Source organism: Felis catus, chromosome A1 (assembly GCF_018350175.1).
Source record: "Felis catus isolate Fca126 chromosome A1, F.catus_Fca126_mat1.0, whole genome shotgun sequence".
Lineage (NCBI taxonomy): Eukaryota > Metazoa > Chordata > Mammalia > Carnivora > Felidae > Felis > Felis catus.
This window is the reverse complement of record NC_058368.1, coordinates 123,016,258-123,029,332: the sequence shown is the minus strand read 5'-3', so window position 1 is coordinate 123,029,332 and position 13,075 is coordinate 123,016,258. Positions and strand designations below refer to the sequence as shown.

The 13,075-nt window shown below is 38.8% G+C and overlaps 1 protein-coding gene and 1 pseudogene across 1 annotated transcript; both read right to left on the bottom strand.

The window, feature by feature from the left end:
• Nucleotides 1-3,457: 3,457 nt before the first annotated feature.
• On the bottom strand, nt 3,458-7,489 carry LOC123386280 (annotated as a pseudogene).
• Nucleotides 7,490-7,843: 354 nt separating this feature from the next.
• Nucleotides 7,844-11,576, bottom strand: SCGB3A2 (secretoglobin family 3A member 2). The gene is made up of 3 exons (XM_023256473.2): nt 11,431-11,576; nt 8,351-8,553; nt 7,844-7,991 (listed from the first exon to the last, which is right to left on the bottom strand). Exons 1-3 carry the CDS (start codon nt 11,483-11,485, stop codon nt 7,968-7,970), a joined length of 282 nt encoding a protein of 93 aa, XP_023112241.2. The 5' UTR covers nt 11,486-11,576; the 3' UTR covers nt 7,844-7,967.
• Nucleotides 11,577-13,075: the final 1,499 nt, after the last annotated feature.

The window sequence follows — 13,075 nt, the reverse complement described above, 5'->3', positions numbered from 1 at the left end:
CATTTCCCATGCTTGGTCCTTCATCTGTGTTACCTCACTTAATCCTCACATCAAGTATAAAAATCAGATATTATTACTCCCCTTTTAAAATAATGCACTCAAGGAGTGTCTGGGTGGCTCAGTTGGTTGAGTGATCAACTCTTGATTTCCGCTCAGGTCATGATCTGAGGATCATGGGACCGAGCCCTACATCAGGCTCCATATGAGAATCTCCTGCTTGATATTCTCTCTCTCTCTCTCTCTCTCTCTCTCTATAACATAACATATAAAATTTAAAAACATAATAATAAAATAAAATAATGCATTTGAGAACCTGGAAGTTTATAGAACCCATTTAAACCACTCAGATTATTAATGCTGCAGTGTTTAAGAGAGAAGGAAACTGTCTAATATGGATTGACAAAATGTTTTCTTCAAAATTCCACTTCAAAAATTATTAAAGTAGCATATGCTCACACCAATGGGAAAAATGAGGGGGACAGTAGAAAAATGTATATATTTTTAAAAGCTAACCATCTCCCACTCTAACACCATTATCCTTAAACCAGCCCTCCCAGCAACTAATATTGACTCCATTCTTCCTGTCCATTCAAACTTATCCAAATATAGATATAAATGTGTAGGGAAATCAGGGTGTGCACTTTACTCAGTAGTTTGCCTTTCTTATTAATGATATCTCATGGTGTTTACTTTAGGTAAATAATACAAATCTTTACGAATCTATTGAGGTGTGCCTGGCTGGCTCGGTCGGTGAAGCGTATGACTCTTGATCTCAGGGTTGTGAGTTGAAGCCCTATGTTGGGTGTAGAGACTACTTAAAAATAAAATCTTTAAAAAAAATTCTTCTTGAGAGCTCATAATTTAAGATATCATAATTTCCCCATTGTTGGGGCATTCATAATTCATATTGCTTCTATTTTGGGGGGGTGTTTTTTAGAGGCTGCTGCAATAAACATCCTTGTACATATAACCTTGTGCACTAATGTATTTATTTCTTCATAAAAGATTTACAAAAACTGGCTAGATCAAAGGACATTTTTCAAATTTTTAAATATTGTAATAGATACTGTCATAACACCATCAAAATGTAGTAATTCTCTTACTGACCCAAACTGACACTATTGACAAAAATTAGTTTAGGTCTATAGCTCACAGTATATAAATAACTCCTCACAACTTTATTGGGATACAATCGATATATAATTACTCCACATTTTGAAAATATACAACTTGAAGTTTTGGCATATGTATATACCCACAAAACCATCCCTACAATCAAGGTAATGAACACACCTGTTAGCCCCAAAAGTCTTCTCTTGTCACTTATAATAATTCATTCTTCCCTCTCATCATCCCCTATTCTATCCACAGTCAGCTAATGATTTGCTTTTTGACACTACAGATTAGTTTGAATTTTCTAGGATTATGAGATAGACTTTGAAGTACTTATTTGACAACCCTGTCTCATACACTGAGGACAATACTTGGCAGTCTCATATTCTTCATTGGCTTATGTGGGTGCTAAGCTAACTTGCATGAGCCAAATCTACTGATATACCTCTAAGTCCAGGTAAAGTGGGAAGGAAATAAGGGAGATCTCTGGATTTTCATAACATCAGTACCTTCTTCTTACCAATGTGGATGAAGAATGTAGTGTTAGAACTTCAAGTTAGACTGATACTAGACATCTAACTTGAGAGTAATAATGTCTCCTACCCTTTGTTTAAAATTCTATTATTCTTTAAAAATTCTATTTTTTCCTTTATTGTTCTTATCATAATTTATAATTATTTATTTACCATTTTTTACTTGCAAAGTTTCTGTGTCTTTCTTTACACTGCAAAAATCTCTGGGGGTGTGGGTCATGCTCATTTTGTTTATCACAGAATGCTCAACTTCTAGCAAAGATACTGCAATCAATATTATCATTTGTTGAATTAAAGAAATATATATACATAGAACACAATGGCCAGTAACTATGCCTATGATTATTATTCAGTCACATTAGGCATTATCATCATCTGATCAGGAAACAAATTCTTACTTGATAAGATACACACTGAGCTAGTAGCAGAGCAAAGGGAAAAAAATGCATTTAAAAAATGCTCAAAATGAAGCCAGAAGAGCACAGAATGAAGGAGCATCAGGTAATTCTTGTCTATTTGTTTCTCCTGGTGAAAATTTTAATACAATCGAAGCTGCTGAAATTTCTTTTTATATATCTCGAGCATATACGTACAAAAAAAAAAAAAAAATCTTCCTTGGTGTTGCTGACAACCTATGAGCGCCCCCTGCTGTTTTTAACTTGCTTAAAACCTGAGAGCTTTTCAACTGGGTCCTTTCTAAAATTATAAATACATACATACATACATACATACATACACACATACATACATACATACATAAAATTTTTAGAAAATGCAGAAAATAAATTTTACTGACTTATATGTTTGTATGAGCTAACTTAAACATGAAGGCCAGAAAAAAATACGATTTTGCACCTCCTGACCCTCCAAAACATGGTAAAACGGAATGCATTGCTTTCTCAAGTAGAATGAGTGTACCCTAGCCATTGTCTTGGGCCCCTAATCTCATCTTTGGGAATGGAACTTCTCTAGACTCAATCACTTCAGATCCCCACCACTGTTTCCAATGGAAATTTGTTACTAGCTTTCAAAATTTTAAACATCGTATAATTTTTGGCACTGCACTTCCAGTTTCAAGACTTTTGTGAAGCGATACAGACATGAATGCAAATAAATGGACGTTTACCATACTACTCATTATAATAAGAAATATTACTAAAAATAATTTAAATATTTGCATAAATCAAAATTTAAGTAAAGTATGATTCATTTATATGTGCTTTTTATTTCTTTATTTTTATTTTCCATGCACTAATCATCTTTTATTGAGGTTTTTTTCTTTTAAATTTTTTAATGTTTATTTATTTTTGAGAGAGAGAGAGAGAGAGAGAGAGAGAGAGAGAGAGAGAGAAACAGCCTGAGTGGGGGAGGGGCAGAAAGAGAGGGAGATACAGAATTGGAAGCAGGTTCCAGGCTCTGAGCTATCAGCACAGAGCCCCCTGCAGGGCTCAAACTCACTAACTTGGATATCATGACCTGAGCTGAAGTCAGATGCTTAACCAACTGAGCCACCCAGGTATCCCTAGTGGGTGTTCATTCTCAATTAAAGGATTCAGGGGGTTGTGCACCTGAATGGCTCACTCAGTTGAGTGTCTGATTTTGGCTCAGGTCAAGATCTCATGCATGGTTCCTGGGTTCAAGTCCCACATTGGGCTCTGTGCTGACAGCTCAGATCCTGGAGTATGCTTCAGATTCTGTGTCTCCCTCTCTCTCTGCCCCTCCTCTGCTTGTGCTCTCTCTCTCTGTATCTTAAAAATAAATAAACGTTAAAAAAATTTTTTTTAATTAAAAAAAAAAAAGGATTCAGGGGTGTGAGGCAAAGGTCCTGGTCAGGAATACAGAATGCATCCTCCACACTGGGCCCTCTTCAGTGGTACTTGTGTAGCCACTTGGGTTTGAGTTCCTTGTTTGAAAGAAAGTAGTTGAAAAGCACATACGCTGTCAGCACCATAGAAATCCCAGTATCCAGCTTGGCAGCTCTCCTAGTTTGACATCCATCAACATCTCCTTCACTGGTATGACGGACACCACCTTGGAGTCCTGGGTGTCCATATATACTTATATTTAAAAGTGCAAAAAACGTCTTGAAAAATCACATAAAGTTGTTAGTGGTTTCCTCTAATTTGGGAGATTTATGGACTAAAGGAATGAAAGTTACAGGTATACATACATATAATTATTTACATACATATAATTATTTACGTAATTATATGATTATAGTTATATGTAATTTATATTAAATTTTATATAATATCTATTTCCACATTGTCTTCCCAATGTTTTTAATTATACTTTTTTATTTTGACATTGGTACATACAAGAAACAAAACATTTCCATTACCACAAGGATCTCTCATAGCCCTTATATATCAGACGCACTTCCCTCTTACTCCTACCCACTCCTAACCCCTAGAAATCGCTTATCAATTTGTATAATTCTCTCATTTTGAAAATGCTATGTAAATGGAATTATACAGTATTTCAGTTTTTGGGTTGGCTTTTATTCACTTAGCATAATTCTCTAAAGATTCTTCCAGCTTGTGTAGATCAATTGTTTATTCTTTTTTATAGTACTCCATCCTATAGATGTATAACAGTTGGTTTAACCATTCATCCACTTAAGGGCAATGGGGTTATTTGCAGGTTTTGGTTACTACAAATAAAACTTCTATGAATGTCTGTAATAAGTTCTTGCATAAACATGTTTCATTTCTCCAGATAAACGCCCAGCAGTACAATTAGTGAGTCATATGGTGGATGTATGTTTAGTTTTTCAAGAAACTGTCAAATGATTTTCCCAGAGTAAGTTATACTATTTTGCATTCACACCAGCAATTATGAGTGATCCAATTTTTCTACAACCTCATCAGCATTTGGTGTTGTTACATTCATAGTAAGTTTATCAACAATTTCTGCCATAATGTTTATCAATCAGTTTCTGCCTAGTTTCTCATGGTCTGTCCTTGGATTCCTTATTAATTCAATCCTGTTTTTGATAGACTCCCAGAAAAACCTCCACTCCCCAAAGATTGCCATATTAAATCTATTACTCAGTTTTCTCTATTTAGCAGATTGAATGAAAGCATAGTCATCCTTCTCAAATATGCCAAGTGCACCAAACTTGGAATGAGAGCAATGAATAGCTTAATAATATGAATGATGCAAGAAAACAAAAGGGTCACCCCAACCAGATAAAACCTAACAGAAAATTTACCCATTCAATAAACCAAGCCCAACACAGACTATATTCAGGCTCTGTGTTATGTGCTAAGGATTATCAACATAAATAAGTTTGAGTTCCCCTCCATTTGACTTCAGAATCTAGAAAGGACACTTAGAAATAAGTATGAAAATCAGACTGTTGAAATATGTGTTATGAATATATCTGCTGGTTTAGAATAGCATCTGATGTTTTTTTCAATCAGCAATGAAACACTATCAAGAAGTCTGAAGCAGTGGTTGGGGGGAGAGGTAAGAAACCACCTTTTCTGCTGTGTGGCTAATAGATTGGAAGGGATCAGCTCTGGGAATACAGAGGACATTTGGGAGACTAACACAGTAGTATGGTGAGAAATGACAAGGTTTGGGGAAAATAAGTAACAGGAACAATAATGGAAAATGTATGTACAGATGTAGAAAAGTTTTATAATAAACAGAACTTTCTTAGAGATTAGAAAGTAAAGCTGAGAAAAAGGCATACTGACAATGATTCTCAACTTTCTGACTTAGGCAATCAGGAAAATAGTTGTACTATATACTGAGACAGGAAATTAGAATATGGTAGCATGTTTTGAGAGATAATGAGTTCAGGTGGAGGTGAATTCAGGTGAACATAAAAAAGGACTTCTGCTGGAAGTGTCTAATAGGTAACAATCTCTTTTCCTCAAAAGAGAGATATGGAATATAGCTATAGATTTTAGAGCTCCTAACATGGAAATTATATTGGCAGCTGTGGGAATGCATGAGACTCTCAATGAAAGCCATACACAAAGTGAAAGAGAAGAGGAATAAATATTCAGAGGAATCAGGATAATAATGGCCATTTAAAGAAACTGAAAATAATGGGCAGAGAGTAAGAAGAACACTAGTGGTGGAAGGAAAGATAATCCAACAGAGCAGAAAATTTCAAGTAGAATGAAGTATCTCAGGTGGCAGCTACTCTGAAGTGGCCAAGTAATGTGGTAAATGACATTATGTTTCCTAAATGAGTCAAGCATAGTCATGTGACTTGGTTTGGCCAATGAAACAGGACTATAAGTGATGTACATCACTTCCATGGGAAAGTTTTAAAAGTTAGCCTATGATTCACTGAGTTCTCTTTTTGCATATGACATGATGATCAGAAATGCTTAAGATAAAGACTATTCCACCAGTTCCTGGTCACAGAATTCACACAACATGAAGAGAACTCTAAGCAACTCAAGATGATCAAACAGTGTGAGAACAAATTAAAATGTTGTGGATATAAGCCTCTGAAATTTGGGATTATCTATTATTGTAGGTGAGCAATCTAGTCTATTCTTACAGAGTTAGGTGAAACAAAAAAGGAAAACAGAAAGTTTCACAAAGTGCAACTATTTTAGTTGAAAAAAAAAACACGGGGCTCAAAAAATAGCAGGAAATCAAGATAATCTTCATAGAGATGTCAGTTAACATTATGTTAATCAAGAACCAACCAGAAAACATAAATGACTTTAACATTTGGAACAGAGGGGCTATAATGCACAGAATTGATTCAATAGATGATAGAAGATCTAAAAAGTCAAAGAGGTGATGGTGAGGCAACCTGGAATGGATAAAGCAGGAAGCCATTACCAACTTCAGCTGAAGAGCAAAAAAAAAGAGGTGGTGTAACCACTGCCACTGGAGTCGCCTGGCAAAGGCTGGAACCAATGCATACCTATCCAGCAGGACATGGAGTTTCAGATGTGATATTTCTGGGGACTTCTCCCAAGTAGAAAGGTGAGGAGGCTATACTCAGGCTTTTCCCACTTCCCACCTCCTAGGTCCTGCCTGAACCCCCCCAGGGTCAGAATGCAGCTCAAAGGTCAGCTGACCTGGAAACCCAGGAACCGAGACAGGGAACCTGTAGGGGTTAGCATCACAAAGCCAAGCAGGGGAAGGGTGGGGAATGGATCTGAGGAAAAATAGTCCTAAGAATGGCACAACCTCAGGTCTGAAGGAAGAACAGAGCAGACATTCTTAATGGGAAGAAAGACATTACTGATTTTTCATTAAGGCATAAAAGTGCAGCAGCAAAGAGATTTAATTATCTTCTCAGTGATAGGGCTAGAGCACATGTCACAAAAGGAATAATGAAGGAAGGAAGGAAGGAAGGAAGGAAGGAAGGAAGGAAGGAAGGAAGGAAGGAAGGAAGGAATATTGACGAGACAAGACATGTAAGCAAAGGCCAGGTCATGAAGGGCCTGTAGGCCATGCTAAGGAGCTGGACATCCATTTTATAGGTTATTGTATATCAATATAATTATATCTTGAAAAGATAATTCTAGTATCATAATAGATGGTGGCATGGGGAAAAGGAAAGGACAGTTCAGAAACTAGTTGCCAAAGGATGATGCAGTGAAGGCCTAACTTGGTGGCAGGGTCTGTAAGACCTATGGAGTGGCCACAGTATAGCCACAAACTTAAGAGAAACTCCCACTCTGGTGATGTAGACTCTAAACCAGTGAAAGACCGTAGGCTTGTCAGACAATACTCTGAACACCCTTTTCATTTTATATTTAAAAATATATTTAGCCTGGGTGGCTCAGTTGGTTGAGTATTTGACTCTTGATATCAACTCAGGTCATGATTTCACGTTTTGTGAGATCAAGCTCCATGATTCTCTCTCTCCTTCTCTCTCTGCCCCTTCCGTGCTCACGCTTGCTCGCTCGCTCGCTCTCTCTCTCTCTCTCTCTCCCTCCCTCCCCCAAAATAAATAAATAAGCGTTATTTAAAAAGCTTCTTTAGAAACAAGGGCATAGGAACTTGAGATGTCTGGAAACATCGTCGAAGAGCAGTTGAAGAAAATGAAAATGTTTAATTTAGACTCAAGCAAGAGGGGAAGACATGATTATGTCTTCCTGAAAATGTAGGTTCTCTTGATAACAACAGGCTCTCTGGAGTTTATGACCCAAAAAACTATCTACTTAGGCCCTTCTGAATAGACAGACTCCAGAAATAAACATAGGACACAATGAAATCTATGCATTGCTTTATTCATTGTTTTCAGGGGTCACCACATCTTAGGCCGGAATGAGTTCCAGCCCGCAAGAAGGGGAGGACCTTCCCCTTCTCCTCCATCAGAGCTTAGTGCTGCCATCACACCAAATGCGACAGGGCCTCCTGAAAGGCAGAAGGATGAGAATAAAAATAAAGAAGCTTACATGTACTTAGCATGTTTCCAAAAACAGGCATCAACCTATTTAACCACCATTTTGCTGATGTGGAAATGGAAGCTCAGAGGGGTTAAGTTTCAACAAAGAATCCCTAAGCTGAGAAATATAAAGTCACAACCAGAACACAGGTCTCTTTCATTCAAAAATTCCTTCTAGAAAAGTAGATGTTCCACCTTCCCTGAGATGCCTGGACATGCAAACTTTTTATGAGTATAGTCAGTAAAAGGGAAATACATGTCTGGAGGTGAGAACGCAGTGGTTGGGAGAGAGGGGGGAGAGACAAATTAGCCCACAAGCTATAGTTACCAGAAGTTTCTTCACTGCCTCAGAGGCGCCTGGTCCCAGCTCATTCACACACTTTTTTAGCCCTTCTACAAGGTGCTCAACAGAAATGCCCAGAGTTTTCAGAAGAAGCTTTAACGGATCCAAAAAGGGGAGAAGGTTGTCCACAGGTAAAGGTAAGGCATTGTTGACAGCTTCTGGCAAACTGTTGGCAAGGAAAGCGGTGGCTGAAGGGCAAAAGGAAAACCACGTGAAACAGGCACATCTGATTCTTATCTGTTACTGTACTACCTTCCACTGTGTCCATCAATGGCTCCATTCCAGCCCCACTTGACTTCCCATGAAAACTTTTGCCTCAGGGCTTTTGCACCTGCTGTTCTGCCTCCTTAAGCTGTTGTTTCTCCAGATAGCTACGTGTTTCTCATCAAATATTACCTCTTCAGAAAGGTAGCTAAAATAGCATCACCCATCTCTAACTTCAGTTTTTCTTACCATGACCTAAAATAGTAAATATTTGTTTATTTATTTCTTGCCTTCATCCTCTTACTAGTATGTAGGCTCCATGAGAACAAGGAGTATATGTTTTATTCACTTGTCTAAAACAGACCCTGGCATGTAGTAAGCACTCAGTAGATACTGGTGGTTGACTGAATAGGTATATACTTTGCATGTGGCTATCTCCACAGCCCATGGCTTTGAGGCCAAAGAGTAGATTCCATAATGAATCTTTACTTGGGGATATGCATGTCCAGGGAGTCCAGGGAGTTTCAACTTCAACTTCCAACTAATTCAACTTCACACTGCAAATATAACTGAACTCCAACTCTTTAAGAGTTAGTGCAGATGCATAGTTGAATAAAACAACGCTATTACACTCAGAGAACTTACACAGTCTAGTGGACAATAAAGATCTGTGTATGCCACAGTGAGGCATATGCTGTGCTAACATTACGGATTAAGCTCAGTGGAAACATAAGAGAAGGGATGACTAATTCTTATGTGGTAGAGTGTTGGAGCAATCTTCCCAGAGAGATGTTGTTGGAGTCATGTCTTTAAGCAAATTCCAGGATCATAAGGTAAAGAAGGGGAGGTGCATTATAAAAAGGAACAAAATTAACAAAAGCACTGAAATGTTAAAATGAAAGTGCATACACACGCTGGTGAGCCTTTCAGAAGTGGCTAGAGTGCAGACTTCTAGTGAGGCATGCTGAGGTGGGGAAAGGAGGTAAGGCTGCAAAACTCAGGTGAGGTCAGATTTTTCAGAGCTTTGAATGCCATACTAATGAGTTTGAGACTTTTTTTCCCCATGGGTAATGGGGAGGTATCAAGGCTCCTTTATGGAACAATTGCATTTTTTATCTTTGGCTTTAGAAAGATAACTCTCACATAGGAATACCTGGATGGCTCAGTCAGTTAAGCGTGCAACTCTTAGTGTTGGGTTCAGGTCACGATCTCACAGTTTGCGACTTCAAGTCCCGTGTCAGACTCTGAGCTGACAGTGCAGAGCCTGCTTAGGATTCTGTCTTCCTCTCTCTGCCCCATCCCCTGCTTGCATGCACTCTCTCTCTCTCAAAGTAAATAAATAAAAACTTAAAAAAAAGAAATATACCTTTCACATAGAAGACGAATAAGAAGGAAAATGTAGAGAATGAGAATATATACAATATATATTTTTACAAAACACATGGTGCAGATATGTAAACCCACATATGCATGAGCACACATATAAGAAAAAAGACCCTGCCCTAGTTCATTTTCCTTAGGAGTCCTTTTCATTTCCCCATTCAAATCATACAAGAGGAGCCTATGCATCTACTTCCCTTCATCTGCTACCATCTATTTTCCTTCCAAAATTCTCCCCCGGAGGAGGGATATTTATTTCCTCCAACCACCTTTCAATTGCCACCTCTTTCTGTAGATATTTGACACTAGTCACTAAAGACAAACAAAGTAGCCAAGACTGGTTAAGTTACAAATTGATCCAAAATTTCAGTAAAAAGTACAAGCCAAAGTTGCCAATGTGGGTATGGCAGCATCCAGTTTCTCAAGATTAATCTCCCTACTTATTTTTAAGGCTTTGGTGAATGTCTTCTCTGTATATACTTATATACTTCCAGGGGAAGACCCTCAAAGCCTCCTGTTCTTTGAATGAGCAATGGTTATCACAGTGCATTTTGCAGATGTCAATATACCTCCAAAAAGAATGGACCAGTTCCCATTCTCCTCCAAGAATCCAACTTCTATACCCCACCTAGAAATTGAACTGTTGGCCTCTTAGTCCTCTCACAGAGCTGTATGTCTATATGTCTCTGTGCATTTGTCTAGCATCGTCGTAACTTCTCTCTGGAGAAGACTTAGCTCCCCTGTCAGATTAAAAGAACCTTGTAAACAATCTTTGTGTCTGATTCATATCTATATCTTCCCATGTTTATCCAAATGCCCAACAGGTTGTAGCCATTCGGCAACTATCTGTTAACTGTGTGAACAGATAAATGTAGAAATGTCTCAGGAGAAACAACCTGGCAAGTGACTACAGGTGACAGAAAAAAAAAAAAAAATGAACTCCATACAGTTTCAAAAGAAAGAAGTTACAAAGTGAGATTCTGACTCAAGATTAATGAAGATAAGAAAACTAAGGGGACAATGTTCAACAATGTTGATCTTTAGTGTGAGTTGGCTAATTTTTTTTTAAGTTTATTTATTTTGAGAGAGGGAGCATGAGCAAGAGAGGAGCAGAGAGAGAGAGGGAAAGAGAGACTCCCAAGCAGGCTCCCTGCTGTCAGCAAAGAGCCCAATGTGTGGCTCTATTTCTCGAACTGTGAGATCATGATCCTAGCCAAAACCAGGAGTTGGACACTTAACCAACTGAGCCACCCAGGTGCCCCTGGCTAACTTCTGTAGGATTCATTAGGGATAGTATTTTTGTTGGGTTATAGCTTAGTAGGCTGGGAAGGGGGTAGGGGGTTGCTGTATCTGAAATCCCTTCCAACCTTTCTATTTCGTGGTTCTAAAACTCCCTCCACCATATTCCCCTGGGAGCCTAGGTTTACTAGTTATGTTCCTATTAACAGAAAAGTAGAGGAATATATGTTCAGGCTACTTACCAGAGTAACTGCAGATGCTGAGGGTCACCAGCAAAAACACAGTTACCAGCTTCATGATAGGTTTTCTGCGATATTTACTTGGAGTTTAAAAATGAATTGCAAAGGGCAGTGAATGCACTGAGCTAGTGGCTCCACTCGCTGTGCAGTGTGACAGCTACTTTTTGCACATGCACATATTTATATACCACCCATGACCTAAATTTCAGTCACTACCACTTGACTCACCCCAAAGAAGAAGAGCATGAAGGTCATGTTTCCTCACTAAACAAATTGGAGGTTTTTCCGCTTTTCCTCATGTTCCCATGAGAAACAAAGCCTTCACTTGAAGCATTCTCAAGGACCTCACATAAAAGCCCTTCCTTGCCCAGAGATGCCAGCAGGAGCAGAGAGCTCTAAGAGTCCTTCTCTTGAAATAATATTGCAAAAAGGGGAAGTTTAATATTGAGATTAAATAAGGAGCGAATGTTGTTTTCCTCCACCTTTCTATTCATTTAAAGTTGGCAGAGTCACATCACCTGATATGCTACCCAGCTGTGGAAGCAATCAGATGGTCCCATCAGCTGTGGTATATACAGACTCAGCTTCATTGCATTTAGTGCCATATTACTCTAGAATTTACCTCCACCCACCCCATCCCCACTCACACATCTACCATGGCAAGATCTCTTTTCTTTTCTAGTATCTCACAGTTATTTTGAGAATCCCTAGGGTGTGCCTTCTTTGTGCTATCATATAGAATAATAGGCTCAGGATCTAAAAATCAAAATACTTTTGGGGCGTCTGGGTGGCTCAGTCGGTTAAGTGCCCACCTCTTGATTTTGGCTCAGGCCATGATCTCATGGTTAATGGGATTGAGCCCTGGGTTGGGCTCTGGCTAACCATGTGGGATCTACTTGATATTTGCTCGCTCTCTCTCTCTCTCTCTCTCTCTCTCTCTCTCTCTCTTTCTCCCCCCCCCACCTGCTTGCACATGCTCTCTTTCTCTCAAAATAAACTTAAAAAATGAATAAAATAAATAAAAATCAAAATGCCTTTGTAAAAACCTAGGATTCAATATTTACTCTTGGTATAATCTTGGATTAGGCTTTTTAAAATCTATAGTATCGGTCTAGTCACCTACGATGGGGGTGTGTGTGGCCCTGAGGCAAAAAATCATTGCAAGACCTTGTCTACATAAATAACTTAGGATACTAAAACATGCATTTCAGAACCATTCTGGCAATCCAATTTCACACAATCACACAAAGGAAATACTGGGCCAGCCACAGGAGCAATCTGCTTGCAAGGCCGCACCCCTAGAATCAGGATTTGACCACGGGGCTCCAGGACATCCCTATTTGTAAGCACGAGCCCTGGAATTCCTTTAGCATCTGGCGCTTCACATGCAAGAAAGAGGGTAAGAATGAACCTTGAAGGAGAAAAACAGGAATCAGGATGCAGGTAGATGCCAGTCCCAGGTCAAACAGCACTGCTGGCCTCAGTCATCACCACCATGAAAGAAGGACACAGAACATTTTGAGGAAGATAAGCCAAGGCATGAGCCCTAATGGTGCACCAGCCAGGAGTTGGAGCTCCAATTGAGGGTGTGGTATTGTCAGGAAAATTTAGTAAAATTGTGCAGAGAATGTAACTGCAGCAAATCAGG

Excerpts from the sequence above, each read along its gene's own strand:
- SCGB3A2 (XM_023256473.2), bottom strand. The coding sequence starts at position 11,485 with ATGAAGCTGGTAACTGTGTTTTTGCTGGTGACCCTCAGCATCTGCAGT. Across the intron at positions 8,554-11,430 it reads CAGCATCTGCAGTTACTCTG|CCACCGCTTTCCTTGCCAAC; the intron begins GTAAGTAGCCTG and ends TTTGCCCTTCAG. Across the intron at positions 7,992-8,350 it reads AGGCAGTGAAGAAACTTCTG|GAGGCCCTGTCGCATTTGGT; the intron begins GTAACTATAGCT and ends TCTGCCTTTCAG.